Source organism: Gadus chalcogrammus, chromosome 17, assembly GCF_026213295.1.
Source record: "Gadus chalcogrammus isolate NIFS_2021 chromosome 17, NIFS_Gcha_1.0, whole genome shotgun sequence".
Taxonomy (NCBI): domain Eukaryota; kingdom Metazoa; phylum Chordata; class Actinopteri; order Gadiformes; family Gadidae; genus Gadus; species Gadus chalcogrammus.
Window position 1 is genome coordinate 5564689 of NC_079428.1, and position 15685 is coordinate 5580373.

At 45.1% G+C, this 15685-nt stretch overlaps 1 protein-coding gene and 1 pseudogene across 2 annotated transcripts in view; one reads left to right on the top strand and one right to left on the bottom strand.

Moving 5' to 3' along the window:
• On the bottom strand, nt 1-4879 carry LOC130370186 (high mobility group protein B2-like; annotated as a pseudogene).
• The window catches only part of ctc1 (CTS telomere maintenance complex component 1), a 20876-nt gene continuing 5810 nt past the window's right edge, over nt 620-15685 (top strand). The window contains exons 1-19 of one of the 2 annotated variants that reach the window (XM_056575696.1): nt 620-6028; nt 6578-6653; nt 6788-6872; nt 6957-7179; nt 7359-7570; nt 7682-7817; nt 7938-8375; nt 9046-9168; nt 9761-9984; nt 10168-10315; nt 11247-11500; nt 12159-12349; nt 12442-12556; nt 13339-13711; nt 13972-14061; nt 14368-14499; nt 14597-14643; nt 14789-14874; nt 15126-15279. In XM_056575696.1, the coding sequence (XP_056431671.1) occupies nt 5987-6028; nt 6578-6653; nt 6788-6872; nt 6957-7179; nt 7359-7570; nt 7682-7817; nt 7938-8375; nt 9046-9168; nt 9761-9984; nt 10168-10315; nt 11247-11500; nt 12159-12349; nt 12442-12556; nt 13339-13711; nt 13972-14061; nt 14368-14499; nt 14597-14643; nt 14789-14874; nt 15126-15279 (3149 nt within the window). In that variant the 5' untranslated portion in view covers nt 620-5986. The remainder of the gene's footprint in view (nt 6029-6577; nt 6654-6787; nt 6873-6956; nt 7180-7358; nt 7571-7681; nt 7818-7937; nt 8376-9045; nt 9169-9760; nt 9985-10167; nt 10316-11246; nt 11501-12158; nt 12350-12441; nt 12557-13338; nt 13712-13971; nt 14062-14367; nt 14500-14596; nt 14644-14788; nt 14875-15125; nt 15280-15685) is intronic. The other variant, XM_056575695.1, reaches the window with a different exon arrangement.

Consider the following 15685-nt stretch of genomic DNA (forward strand, 5'->3'; position numbering starts at 1 on the left):
CTGTGCAATGAAGACAGACTCAGATGTTTTGTTTGTGTTTTATTATAAAAGTTTCTACAGTGACAACGGAACAGAATAAAAACTCACTGAGGCTCTCTTCTGATTGGCTACAGATCCACCAATCAGAGCTCAGTGGGGCAGGGCTGGGTTTCCATGGTAACACGTTTAGGTAAGGGGCCGGAGGTGTGACTACTAACTCTGGTTTTATTGGTCACTTTAACATAGCTGACGACTCCTACACACACACACACACACACACACACACACACACACTCATACAACCACACACTCACACACAACCACACACACACACCAATATGCATCACAAACATAACTCACTTTTGTACATGTGCGCACACGCTTACACACTCTCCCTTTCTCTCTCCGCCTCCCGCTGTGACCCTACTCATCATCATCATCATCATCGTCTTCATCCTCTCCGTCGTCATCCTCCTCATCTCCGCCTCCGCCGCCGCCGCCTCCTCCTCCTCCTCCTCCTCCTCCTCCCTGGGCCGCTGAGGCCCCTCCCGGGGCACGGACGAAGGTTCCACCTCCACGGTACGCCACCATGTCCTGGACACACACATCACGTACACCAAGTTAGGGAACGACCGATATGGATTTTTTTTTTTAGGGTCGATGCCGATACCGATCAGCCTTGGCCGATGACCGATACAGGCTGACGATATTTGGAGCAGATTTTTTTCTCCCACGATTTACATCATAAAAATGACCCAACGATGATAACAAATGTTACAAGTCTCAATTTAAAAATGGAACATTTATTGAACTGAATGTAAATCAAGTATATATATATTGGCCGGCCGATATATCGGTGGATCACTACACTCAGTAAGGAATAAACCATTCCGGGCTGTCCCGTTGTTGGAACCTACTGTATGACGAGCGGTCTCGAAACACGTTACGCCCCTAGTTAAAAAAACAATAAGAGATCCGAATACTCGTTAACGCGTTAGTTTGTAACACGATGCCGCCAACATTGCATATAGCAGAGCTCTATCTATCCATCGGTTTGACAGACTAAATATATATCTACTAAAAAGGTATGTATTGTGTATTTACCCGGTCGTATTTCTCTCGGAGTTTCTGGGCCTTCTCCTCGTAGGGCAGTTTGTCAGTCTGGGTCAGTTTGCTCCACATCTCTCCCAGCCTCTTGGCACAGTCTCCTATAGACAGGCCGGGGTACTGCTGCTTGACACTGGGCCGGTACTCACCGCAGAACACAAAGAACGCCGACCTGCAAATACACACAGAGAAGAAACATTAGGTTATAGGTCTAGAGGGAGAAGGGGTTTCTGGGTAATGCAGTTCTATAGTGAAGTGATTTAAAATCTAGTTTGTGCTATTTTTGTTCCCTCATTCTCTATAAAGTGAAAAAAGGAATAAAGTATAGGAGAAGATATAGGGGTTTCTTACGGTGGTCGTTTGGGCGCATTTGGGTCTTTCCTCTTGCGGCCCCTCTTCCCGAAGCCCTTGGGTGGGACGTAGTCCTTCATCTCGCGGTTGTAGCGCACCTTGTCGGCCTTCGCCATGTCTTCAAAGCACTTCTTATCGCTGGGAGTCAGACCCTGGTGGAGATCAACAAAACCGTGTTACACTGTGTGTAGTTGTAGTAGTAGTTCATATTAGCCTTACCACTACATATCAGTAAATATCACTATCACTTACACTACCCCTAACACTAAATATCCTTAACACTACATATCACTAACCTTACCACTTCTATAATTAATTAATAATAAAATTAAGGTAAATTTCATTTTAGTTATAAAAAAAGGTTTTTCCCTTGTTAAAATATCATTGGAGATATTTTCAATGACAAACGTACGCATCCAAAATGAATATTGTTATTTGGGTGACATTTTTATGGCGCCAACTTTGCCAATGGGACATTGCGTGCGTTTTGAAGAAGCATTAGGTCAAGCGTGTGTTGGGTGTGTTTAAATGAGGTAGACACATCAAGAAGGCGTTTGATGGCTTTGTTTTACTCGTCCACAAATCCTATATGTTTTACTGATATGTCAACATGTGGAAATTAAATTCTCTGTAGTAGACTGAAATCATTACACTTATTAGTGAAAAAGGCATTACTGATGTTTATTTGAAGATATCAGCGATTCAGTTTTTTCCCATGTCAAAATGGTGTTGGATCTACAAAGTCTGAAATTAACATTTTTAAATGTGGAAATGACATTTCCAGTAGTAAAAAGCTAATAGTCAGCCCTGCTGCTTCAATGATAAAAGGGGGTGCTTTAGAACCTGTTTCTCTCTCTGGCGAGTCTGTCTCCCTCATTAACCTGTGTCTCTCACTGGTGAACCTGTCTCTGTCCTTGTTGAACCGTCGTCTCTCTCAGCAGCCTGTCTCCATCTCCGGTAAACCTCTCTCTTTCTGGCGAACCCGTCTCTCTCGCTGGTGAACCCGTGTGTCTCTGTCGCACTGATGAACCTGTCACTCTCTCTGTCAGCAGCGTGTCTCACCTTCCAGCGTTCTGAGCACTTCTTGGAGAACTCTGCGAAGTTGACAGACTGCTCAGGGTTCTTCTTCCGGTGCTCCTCTCGGCACGTCTGGACGAAGAACGCGTACGCAGACGTTTTGCCCTTAGGCTTGTTGTGGTCCTTGCGCATCATCTTCCTACCTGCAAACACAGGAGCATACTATGTTAGTCCTTCCTGCTACCGGTCTCCTAACCCGGCCACTGTGGGACCATGTCTCCCTAACCCAGTCTCTGTGGAGACCGGGTCATGGAAAAAAGGCAGCACAATTCAGTTGAGCAGAACACTGAAAAAGTCACATTCTTGCATGAAATGCAAGAATATCTGTTTCTAGCTGAATTTGCTGTACGAGACCATTTTGTTATTAGTCCCCTCCCACCAAAATGTCAGACCAATTAGGGCATCTCTTCGGTGATTGGTTTTGGGAATACATCTTTCCTTTCAATCACATATAGCTTAGCTCCACCCACAGGTGCATAAATGCAACATGATTTGGCTCAATGGCAGAGAAGACCCTGAGCCTTCTTAATTATGTCCTAAATTCTATATTGAAGCCTAATGCATTATAATTCTACCTGCTACACAGCAGCCTACAGCATTATATATAGTCCTACCTGCTACAAAGGCGCCTACACTAATTATAGTCCTACCTGCTAAATAGGAGCCTACAGCATTATAGTCCTACCTGCTAAAAAGGAGCCTACAGCATTATAGTCCTACCTGCTAAAAAGGAGCCTACAGCATTATAGGCCTACCTGCTAAATAGGAGCCTACAGCATTATAGTCCTACAAGGAGGAACGTAAAATAAAGGAAGAGAGCACATTTAAGACTTAACCTTGGACATTTGTTGGGCATTTGCTATTATATACGTATATCTTATGTACGATTAAATTATGCATCGATTAATTTTGGTAACAGAAATCCACTATGAAAATGTTGCAATCCTAATATTGAGACTGAAAAGGTTTACGGATAAGGTGTTATTATAAACACTCATTAATTATGGTTTAACAGTTTTGCATGTTTAAAGGCATGCAATAGTTTGCAACAACTGCAACATATTTAGGATGGATCATATAATTCAAAATAGCTTATCTTGCGAAAAAATCATTTTAAATAATAAAACACATACAATGTACAGGTTGAGGACTTAACGTGTCAAAAAAAAAAGAGAATGTCCATATTAAATATAAAGACATAGTATACACATGTTGACATCCTAACGTGAAAACTTATTAAAGTGTTAAAAAGTGGATGGATGGTGATGGTGGCAGATTAACGAATAACAAAGAAAACGAGGAATCCATTTTCTTTCCGAGCAGGGCCGTGTATGTGCTCCACATCCCGGGCAGAAAGCCTTCTCTAACCCTCCGGCTGGAGCCTCTACCCGGCTCCGTTCAGCCGGCTATGAACTGTGGTCTGCGGCCAGAGACTGGAAACTAACGTTAGCCGAGATTTCTATTGACATCTATTGGTGCAGTTAGCCTAGCCATGCTAACCCAGTAGACAGGACTGTAAACTCCATTCACCATCGATGCTGCAGTTAGCCTAGCAATGCTAACATGCTAACCCCAGCAGAACAATGGGCCACCATTTGCTTCCCGCCCTATGCAGTGCTAGCTGTCCCATCCCCCTCCGCTAGCACCCTGCTAACTAGCACATTTACTACTACACTATATTGCATGCTTAACAGTATATTACAGACTTTACTACCAATGTGCTTCATAATACATTCAGACTATTTTCCGAACTGTTAAAGGTAATTTCGGTCACCCAATGCCCGAGCGGCACACATTTGCAATGGAAACCTCGTCATTGATAACGATGCGCATTTACACCGGAGGGCTCCGTCTATTCTATGGATCCATCGCGGGTTGTTTAGTCTATTCGCTGGAGCTCAACCTTGATGGGTCCATCTATTTTCTGGATTCATAGCGTTTGTCAAGTCTATTCTCTGTGGCTCATAGCGGACGGCTCCATCTAATATCTGAGTTGACATTGTGCCAGTGGCTGGGGACTACTCTTAAATGGCCGTTGCGTGATTGAAGAAGCATGTTGTATAAAACTTCCCTAAATTAATTAATGTTATAACTGCAGAGAAAAACATCACTAACGTTACTCTCCAGAATGGCATTTAATCAATAAAACAAGGGGCAGTTGAAATAAGGCTTCTAATTGGATGAGAATAATTTAAGAGAGACATTAATAAGATCCAATAGTGAATAGTATTAGTGATATTATGCATTAGTATTCATGTACTTACTGTGTGTTGGGGTCACGTTGTGTTGTTGTTCGGGTTCCGGCGGCTGCGGACTGGAGACCGTTGCTTTGAAACTGGGTTGAGCTGGAGCCGAGACCACGCCCCACAGGCACGCCCACCTCGACCGAGACCATTCAGTGGGCGTGGCCGATTGGGCGTGTCTCAATCCCGTTTGAAACCTACAGTTTCCAATATAGCCCCGCCCATGGGTACGCCCCCTCCCGACATCACCCATTCAGTGGGCGTGGTTATGCCTGCATAGAGAAGCGGGGCCATTTAAATACAAGTTTCCAGTTGGCTAGAAGGCGTGCAGGTCAAGTCCATGTGCTGCCCCGCCCATCAGACACGCCCCCGTTGGTTCTCTCCATGGGGGGGCGGGACTCGGTGACAAAAAGGGAAGGGGTTATTTGTATAAACAAGTCAGATAGGTTGCAAATACTGCCAGTCAACCTTTTCAAATGATAAAATATTATAATATCAATATAATCCTAGCCAAACGACGAGGGTCCACCACGGAAATAAAAATAACGAAACTTAACCGATAGGTAACCCAGTAATCCCACGACAACCCTGATATACAGTAACCCATTGCAACCCGCCAACATCCCAAGCTGTGCAGCAGAAAGGGCTACATTCACAAACAGCATCATTAAACAATAACTCATGCAAACTAACATTATCGGTTTACTACAATATAAAACAACCTTTCATATAATATATAACAATCATTTCTCACATACTAAGATCGACAATGTAAGATTCAGCTTTAGAGTTCACAGAAAGCCGGTTTACAAAATATAAACCCTGCATACTAAATATTGTAACCGAAAGCAGTTCATAGTTGATTAATTTGTGGGGCGATTCCAAAAGCTGAGGAGTTTTGACCCTTTCTGCACATCGTTGTGAGGAAGTGTTTTGCGGGAAGCGACAGGTTTGAAACTTTGAAGTTGGTTACCGAAGGACTTGAAGCGGTGGTGTTGGTACCGAAGGACTTGAAGCGGTGGTGTCGGTACTGGAGGATAACAGCCGTGGTGACGGTACTGGAGCATTAACACCGTGGTCAAGGTATCGGAGGACTGTGAGCCGGTGGTGTCGGTACCGGAGGACTGGGAGTCGTGGTGTCGGTACCGGAGGACTGGGAGGCATGCTGTCGGTGCCGGAGGACGAAGAGCCGTAGTGTCGGTATTGGACTGTTCTGAGTCGTGGAAGGAATGGAGAAGTTTTTAGATCGGTTTCCCGGCAGGAGTGATGCGGTCAGTGTCTTCGTTGTGTGTCTCGTCAGGCTTCTGCTCTCGTTTAAGCTAAACTACAACTGAAGCATCTAGCTCTATATAGTCTAGATCTACATAGATAGGCACCTGACTCGTCCAGCTCTATTTAGTGAAGCTCTATATAGCTAGACTGAGGCATATAGCTCTATACTGTAGTTATATTTGGAATAGATTGACTGCATCTTGCTCCATAGTCTCGATAGAAAGTCATTACAGGTGGCAGCATTATATTATGTTGAGTATTTACACTCGACTGCCCACACTTCTTAAAAGTAAAACCATCATTATATTTGATCATTTTATTCTTCGTTACATCGTATTGTACTATATATACAAGAGAAATTATGGAAGATAATAATAGTAATAAATAAATAGTAATCTTAATAATATAGTAATAATAGTATAATTATAATAGCAATAATCATACAAATAATAATAATACAAAACAACACTATAAACGTTATAATCCTTCAAGTTCTAATAATAAAATAATAATACACATAACGGTATTAATAACATTTTTATCTGCAGGAGAGGTCGTGGCTCAAGGAGGTATTTGGGTTTGTGAAGCATCAGCTAGGCTCCGCGCCCGACACCTCTTTGACAGGTGCGGACCACGGCCACTATTTAAAGGAGATATACGCTATGCAAGTGATCTGTTTTGTTTATGGGTGAGATGACACTACAGAGTACTGTTATATTGTTTTATATACATTGTGTATCATGTATGTGTGTGTTCAGAGGAAGCTGCCCTTGACCTCAGTGTGAGTCTGCTGAGGAGAATAGAAGAGATACACAACACCTGTACACTGCCTCTCAGCTACAGGTAGCGACCGCACTCACAAACTCACTCGCACACGCGCAGATACGTACACAAGCTGCAGTTGTAAGACTGTCCTCTCGTTGCTAGGCTGCTGTCTGTCTCTGAGCTGGTGGCCAGGCAAAAGGTTGCTTGTGTGAGCAATTTGTCCTGGAGCACCAATCAGCACAAAGCCTGGGTGAAGGAGGCGGAGTCAGAGCAGGCCCACCACAAGGCCTTACCTCGGGTTCACCTGCTTCTGATTGGCTACCTGAGAGCGGGGCGGGCCGGAGAGCTGAGGCTGACCGACGCAAGCGGGGATGTGACATGCGAGGTTAGCACCCACAATGTGTGCATTGTGTCTCCAGTAATGTGTGGTAGTGTCTCCATGGAAACGCGTGGATGAGTCGTCGTGGTAACGTGTGTTTGTTTCTCCAAGGTGACGTGTGGTTGTGTCGCCATGGTAACACGTGGTTGTGTCCTCGTGGTAATGTACAGTTGTGTCGTCCACAGTGTGTATCTCCATCTCCTCAGTGGTTGGGCCAACCTGTGTTTCTTCCTCATTGGAACTACATCCCCCACAATGCACCTCACATGGGGCTGGTGGAGCTAATTGGCTCTCCAGTACTGCTGAGTCCTTGCCAGGGATTGGCGGTTCATCCTGGCGGGGCGGAGCTTAGCAGAGCCGATGGGGTCAAAGAGGCCGCTGCACGACTCCTTACAAGGTAGTGTGGGTGTGTGTGAATGTGTGTAGAGTATTTGAATAATTTCTCTGATTATGATGGCGACTCTTTTTCTCTATTCCTGTGCACGCGTGTGTGTGTGTGTGTCTGTAGGTGTCAGGGTGTGCGTGTGCAGCTGTGTGGGGTGGTGTGTTCAGTCAGTCCTGTGCTGGAGGTCTCTGATAGCACCTTCTTCATCCTCATCCTCAAGGACCCCCAAAACTCCCAGACCCTGCCTGTCCTGGTCCAGGTGAGACTTTTTATCATTTTATTTCATGGAAACACAATTTATGTTGCAGACTGTCAATTGTATTTTTATCTGATGATCTCTCATTCTCTCTCTCTCTCAATTCCTGCCCCCTCCCCTTAGGAGACCAGCTGTTTGTGGTGGAGTCAATGTGTGTTTGTGGATCAGTGTGTGTATGTGACAGTATTGCGTGTGTGTGTGGTGCGTGGCTGGAAGGGAAACCGACTCCTCTGTGCGACCAGCAAGTCCAAACTGCACATCCTGCCACATGCACTCTCCCCTAACACTCACACCACACACACCCCCAACACACTCTCTCCTCACACACACGCCACAAACACAAACACGCAAGACACAGAAACGCACACACTCTCACCTCACGCACAAACTCCCGAACAACACACCGACACGCAAACAATCTCACTTCAAACACACACACCACAGCAACAAAACACAGAAACATTCACGCAACCTTTAGAAGCAACAGAGCAGAAGGTGGAGCCAAACGTGATCATCCAATCAGGTGTCAGGATGAAGCGCTCCAAAGTCATCAGTTACCAGGTAAAACACAAAAACAACATCATGTACAGGGCTCTTTGCTGACTTGCTGCCAGTGCTTTACAATAAGTGTGCCGCGTCTCACATTCAAACATACAGTCATACACATTCATACATTCATTCCTACATTCACAGCCGTCCGCCGTCTGTCCTTTGGTGACACTATTACGGCTGTGCACACCTGCCTTATGGCCACCTCACTTCATTAAATGTACTCTCTCCCCCCTCAGAAAAAATGTGGTTTCCTCGTTGGACATGCCAAGAAGGCTGAAAGGATCCTTTTAATAGCACATACTGTGTATCATATTCTTGTGCGTTCACCGAGTCATCATATTTTTTCAATAATGTGTGCGGACAGAGCATGAAGGTCGCCTGAATCCATGCAGAGCTTAATTTCATTTTTTAGTGCGACTTTGATTTACATTTTGATATACTTATTGACCAATAGGGAAACTCAACCTCTGCATTCCAGCCATCCTGGCTAGGAGATAGCGACAGTAATCACCAACCCACCTCATAGGGTTTAGGGTTAGATTCCTTGATCAGGGACACTTCAACACTAGGAGGGGCAGAAGATCGAACAGCAACAGACAAACTGCTCTAAATCCCCAGCTTTTTTTATTTATGTCCGTGTGTATATATATACGGTAATTCCGCCCTTCTTCTCCGACAGGGTGTGGTCACTGAGGTGCTGAGTGAGGAGGCGGGACTATACATGATTGATGGGGAAGTGGGCCTGTGTCTGGCCCATCAACCACCTCGGAGGAGGGGCCTCCGGACGGGAGATCATTTACAGGTCACCCCTCTATCATTTTGTCTCTCCTCTACCATCCCTCAATCATCCTGTCTCTCCTATTCTCCCTCCAACATTTCGTCTCCTCTATCCCTCCATCCTTTTGTCTCTCCATCATCCCTGCATCATTTTGTCTCCTCTTTCATCCCTCCATCCTTTTGTCTCTCCTCTGTCATCCCTCCATTATTCTCTCTCGTCCCTCCATTATTCTGCCTCCTCTTTCCTCCCTCCAACATTCTGTCTTCTCAGAAAAACTGTCATGAAAATCGATAGACAGACAGATATTCAATGTGTTGAGAGAAAGACAGGTAAAGCTGCTGTGTAGTTGACAGGTGGAGAGGTGTCGTACAGATATATAGCATTAGTGAGACAGGCACGTGGAGAGACACAGGTCATTCCAACCCATAGTGTTAAAGATACAGACAGGTGGAGGGACAGACAGGTAAAGGTGTCATGTGGTTTCAGATCCAAAGCGTAAGATAGACAGACAGGTAGAGAGACAGTCAGGTAAAGGTGTCATGTGGTTTCAGCTCCAAAGCGTAAGATACACAGACAGGTAGAGAGACAGACAGGTAAAGGTGTCATGTGCTTTCAGATCCATGGTGTCCACTTCCTCTACCAGCCGTGTCCGGACCTTCCTCCCAGCATGCTTTGCGTGTGTCTGCGCTCCACCCTGAGGGTCACAACCTTTAGCCCGCTGGCTACCCCTGAACCCGGCTCACCTGGACCCTTGTCGTTACCACGGTTACTACTCAAACAGGATGTGGGCGTGTCCCAGTACCTCTGGATCAGTCATGTGACAAAACAACTCAGATGCAGGTGTGTTTTGTCAGGCTTTTTGTTGTTTCTGTTGTGCGTAATAAAAAGTGATCGTAATAGTGTGTGTGTGTGTGTGTGTGTGTGTGTGTGTGTGTGTGTGTGTGTGTGTGTGTGTGTGTGTGTGTGTGTGTGTGTGTGTGTGTGTGTGTGTGTGTGTGTGTGTGTGTGTGTGTGTGTGTGCAGCCTGGTTCCCAGGTGGCTGAAAGCAAACACGGTGTGTGCTGTTGCCTGGAGGATTCTGCAGCTTCTGTTTAAAAGAACCGAAGGAGGAAGAAGAAGAGACATTTATACAGAAATACTGGAAGACCCCCACACCTGTCCTCTCTCTCAGGTAACACCCCTGTCCCCCTCTCAGGTAACACACCTTTCCTGGATCTGGAATCTGGGATTTATAAAGTACTATATTATCCTAAGGCCATGATTTACTAGTTGGGTAGTGGATGTATTTGTGTGAAGCGCACATTTCAAGACCCATAGTGAGCTTCAGAGTGTTAATGGTTGATTACGATGCTCCAAATGAGAATTGGTGCGGTGGGGCTACTCATGGTTCAGTTATTAAATCTCTCGATATGAATCCCAAGTCCAGGCTAGGTAATATCAGCAGATGGAAGATAATTTGAGTGTGTTGTGCAACCAAATCTGATAGCTAACCTCAGCTCAACTCAGACCCAAGCAAACGAAAAGCCAAACTGAAGTAGTCTAGATGCATCCAAACCACTCAAACTGAGCAAAAATAAAGACATAAGGTTATGGCTTGCTTAACGTTCGCATGAAAAGATGTAAACGCTCCAATGAACGCCATAGACGCTGAAAAACTGACGACGCAAGGCGTTTCTGGCCAACTCTGACCGCATTCCAAAACAAATAACAGAAAAAAAACAATGTGGTCTGGGCTGAAGCCAACCGTCCCAGCAGTCCCACAAGTGTACGGAGGCCTGCAGGTACCAAAAAGGGAGCGGGGGTGATAGGCCAAAACTAAAAAATCAAAATTGACCCAGTGCAGAATATTCAATAATCGAATAACCAGCGTTATTTAATGATAAATCAATCCGTATTCAGAATCTTTATGCAAATTAATGATGATTCAAAAATGTGCCACGGTCATATTTTTTGTCTACATGGAGTTAACGAGCTTGGCTGAACACCCTGTGCACACTGCGGCAGTCGAAGACCAATGCAGCATTTTAATGAGTGCTAAGCCTACCGGGGCCTTTAAGCCATACCTAATATCTGCTCCTCACTCTGCTTTCATCCATGGGCAGTACACAGCGGACCCCCTGGTGTGTCAGTACGTGTGCGTGAGGGAGTGTCTGGGTGCGTTGGAGTCCCAGTGTGGGTCCGGAGCATCTCTTCGCTCTCTGCTGCTCCCCGGTGGGGCCAGCCTCAGCAAGGCTCAGCTCAATCAGCGGCTGGCCTGGTCCCACAGCGCCCGCCCAGGGACCCGAACCAGACCGCCTACACCCCAACAGGAACAGGCCGGTCCACAGAAGGACCAGTCCGGTCCAGGACACACTCGGTAAGAGTACAACCAGAACTAGACAAGGGGCTGACCAAACCACACCAGGACCAGACAAGGCCACGGACATCTACGCTAGGCAAATACACTTTTAAAGGACTGTCATCACCCTGGCCATAAAGTGTTTCAATGGTTGCCCTCTGGAAAGTTGCTTCGTTCTCAAAAGGCCAGAGCAGAAAGACTGAGAAGAGGTTTTTCCCCCAAGCCATACGGACAATGAACGCATTATTCCCCGGTCTTCATAAACTTTTTATTTTATTTTATTTAATCCCCACCCCCTTCCCTTTTTATTTAATTTTTTTCTTCTTACTTTTTTTATTATTATTAAGCTTTGCACAGCTGGGAGTTGCAGTCGCAATCCCCCTTTCTCAGCTTTTTTGTTACACAAATTACGCATGTGATAAATACTTGAATCTTGAATATTGGTTAGGGTTAGCTAGGCGGCTAGCTAGGCTGTGATATTCAAGAGCTAGCTAGGCCGCTTGATAAAGGGTCAATGGGGACTAGCTAGGCTGTAAGCTAGGATGTTTGATACAGTGGCTAACTAGACTGGGACTAGCTAGGCTGCTAGATACAAGGACGACAGGGACTGGCTAGACTGTTATATTTAGGGACTAGCTAGGCTGGCATGTGTTCATGGTTGTCTCTTTACTTTTAGTGGACAGCGCCCCCTGGTGTTGGTGGGGGTCCTGGAGCTCCCTGGCCAGACGGACGCAGCACACACCTCGTTACACACCCACACCTCACCACACACCCTCCAGTTGAGAGACGGGTCCGGGCGTGTGGCCTGTGTCGTCACCGAACCTCATGAGGACCGGCAGAGGGCTGTCTTCAACTCTGCCTGGATCGGTAACGCACAAACGCACACACAAACGTGTACACACATACACAAGCACACGTACACACACGCATGCGTTTTGATTGGTTAACGTGTGTTTCAGGTTGTCTGGTGTGCATCAAGCGGGTCACCATGGTTACAGAGCAGTTCCTTCAATCAGATTTCCCTTCCTACACACACCTGGAACAAGATGGATATATCACTCACAAACACTACAGGTGATATGCTACATGTTACACACTACACACAAAGGTAAAATGCTATAGGTAACACGCTACAGGTAACAAACTATTTCAAATTAGGGCTGCTCGATTATGGAAAAAATCATAATCACGATTATTTTGGTCAATATTTATATCACGATTATTCAAACGATTATTTTTGAGTTTGAAAACATGATGTATTTATTCAGCATGTCTCTCCCAAAAGCACTTAGTAACTGAGTACTTTGAAATTTCACCTTAGAAAAATGCACAAAATGGTCAAAAATCTACATTAACTTACAGATATGTATCCAGCTGTTCTGCACTTTCTATGAAATATTTAATAAAAAAATAAATTAAAAAAAATAATAATACCGGTAATAATAAAAAAATAAAAACGAAAACTCGATTATATTCGTTTTGTGATCGTTTGACGCTAAAATCAAAGTCGAGATCGAAAATCACAGCCCTACTTCAAACACACAACAGGTAACAATCTACAGGTAACGTATTATACCTAACATACTGCAGGTAACACACCACAGATAGCACACTAAATGTAACACACTGCAGGTAACACACCACAGATGGCACACTAAATGTAACACACTTCAGGTAACGCACTTCAGGTAACCCACTAGGGGTAGCAAACTATAGGTAATACGCTAAAGGTTACAAACTAGGGGCAACACACTATAAGTAAAATGCTTTTTGGTAACACGCTATAGGCAACACAATTTAGGTAAATGCGCGTGTGTGTGTGTGTGTGTGTGTGTGTGTGTGTGTGTGTGTGTTAGATCCTATCTCCAGTTCTGTTCGAGTGATGTGCACATCCTGAGCCCCTCGGTTGCCATGGCAACGCACCTGCAAGCAGAGAGGGCTAAGAGAGGAGAGGAGGAGGAGGAGAGGGAGGAGAAGAGAGTGAAGCTTGATGGAGAAGAGGAGGAGAGGTTACCTAGGAGCAGTCAGCATCCATGCGTCTCTGTGGTGATGAGGGTGGAGCAAAAAGAGGGCTTGTCCTGGAGGAACACGGGTGCTGAGCGAGAGGAGGCTGGGCTTACTCTCAGCTTCCAGGTTAGAGCTGAGCTGCTTGGTCCAGCCCTGAAATGGGGGAAGGACCCAAAAAATAGCCTGGTCACGGGCGCGGAAATGGACAATCATGTTACCAAGGTAACGCATGTCATCCCCACACATCCCATTATAAGAATAGATGTTTGTTGTGTGTCCGTAGGTACATGTAGTGTTTTGTGTCTAGTTGCGTGTTGTGTTGTGTATCCATAGGTACATGTACTGTTGTGTGCCTAGTTGCCTGTTGGGTTGTGTGTAGATACAGGTTATGTTGTTTCGTCTGTAGGTCCATTCTATGTTGTGTGTAGTAACATGTGGTTTTGTGTTTTGTGTAGTTACATGTTTTGGTGTGTTGTGTGCAGGTACAGGTTGTGTATCAGTCGAGGGCCGTGCAATGGTTTCCTGTCTTGCAGCCAAACTGTTTGTACCGGATCGTTGTTCCAAATACACAGGTACACTCACGCGCACGCACGCACACACACACACAGTACTGACCACCTCCCACCCACCTAAATGTCTCAAGGTAACCTGGGGGGGGATGTTGTCTGGAGTTCCTCAGGGGTCATTTCTAGAGCCCTTGCCTTTCATCTGTGTTTGCTTGGTCATGGTGAAGTAGCACAGAACTATTTGAGCCTAATAGCCTATTATATAATATATACTGATAGATAGATAGATGGATAGATAGATCTACAGATCTAGATCTACTGTGTATATATATATGTAGATATTTTATTCAGATCTTGTTGTCTTTCTGTCAGGATACCAGCCTTCTGAGTGGTAAAGTGGCTCCTTGGCAGAGCAAGGTGGAACTACACACTGACCCCGCCCTCCAGGTGGGCTCCGATTGGACGTTCCACACACTTGCCCTGCCCAATCTCCTCCACAGCCAGGTAAACCCTCACGTATCTGCGCACACACAGAACCACACATACACATTTCTAATCTAATCTAATCTCTATCTCTTTCTCTCTGTCTCTGTTTTTCTAGTGTCTCTCTCCCAACCTGATGTCTGTCTCTGAACTTCTGGACTCCAGGTACCTGTCTGTCTGCCTACGTGCCTCTGTGTCTATCCGTCTCACATTTTCTTTGTCTGTCTCTCTGCCTGTCTGTCTGTCTTTTTTGTCATCGAAGATAATACGGTGTGTTTGTGTGTGTATGTGTTTGTTTGTGTTTGTATAGTTCAGCAGAGATGGTTTGGTTTCAGGGTGTGTTGTCCGAAAGGATTAGTCTGCTAGAAAATACCAACACTGGTCACGCACACTCGGGTGAGTCACACACGCACGTGCGCGCGCGCGCGCACACACACACACACACACACATACACACACACACACACACACACACACACACACACACACACACACACACACACACACACACACACACACACACACACACAGGTTGGATGAAAACCTGTCTAACCTATTCATTGAATACATCCTATCTATCCATTTAACCTTTATATCAGTATATAACCTATATATCTGTTTATGTATTTCCTACCCTACCATTACAGATGTTGGGGAGGGTCTTAAACTTCGCCTCACAATGTGTGACCAGAGTGGGAGGAGTGTTCACGTATATCTGGATCTAAGCCGCGCCCCTTACCCACCTGGCCTGTTGCCTGGCAACACGCTGCTGCTGTCAGCTTTTCAACGGAGGCTGTCGAGGTCCTTCAAACACACACACACACATATCTATTTATATATAGACAGACACACACACACACACACCAATATCTATTTATCTATACACACTACAAATAGAGACTGATATAAATATAGATAAAGATATAAATATGGAATGATAGATATAAATATAGATAGATATGGTATATATATATATGTACTGTACATATCTCTCTCATGTCATTTAACCTCATGTGTTTTAATGTGTGTTGCTGTAGATCAGGGTTGGTGTACTGTAATGTATATATTTTGTATAACATGTATAATTACAATTAGGGCATTTAGCAGACGCTTTTATCCAAAGCGACTTACATCGGTCAATACACACATTGACAAACCGACGGCCGAGTCGACCATGCAAGGCGACAGCCAGCTCGTCAGGAGCCGC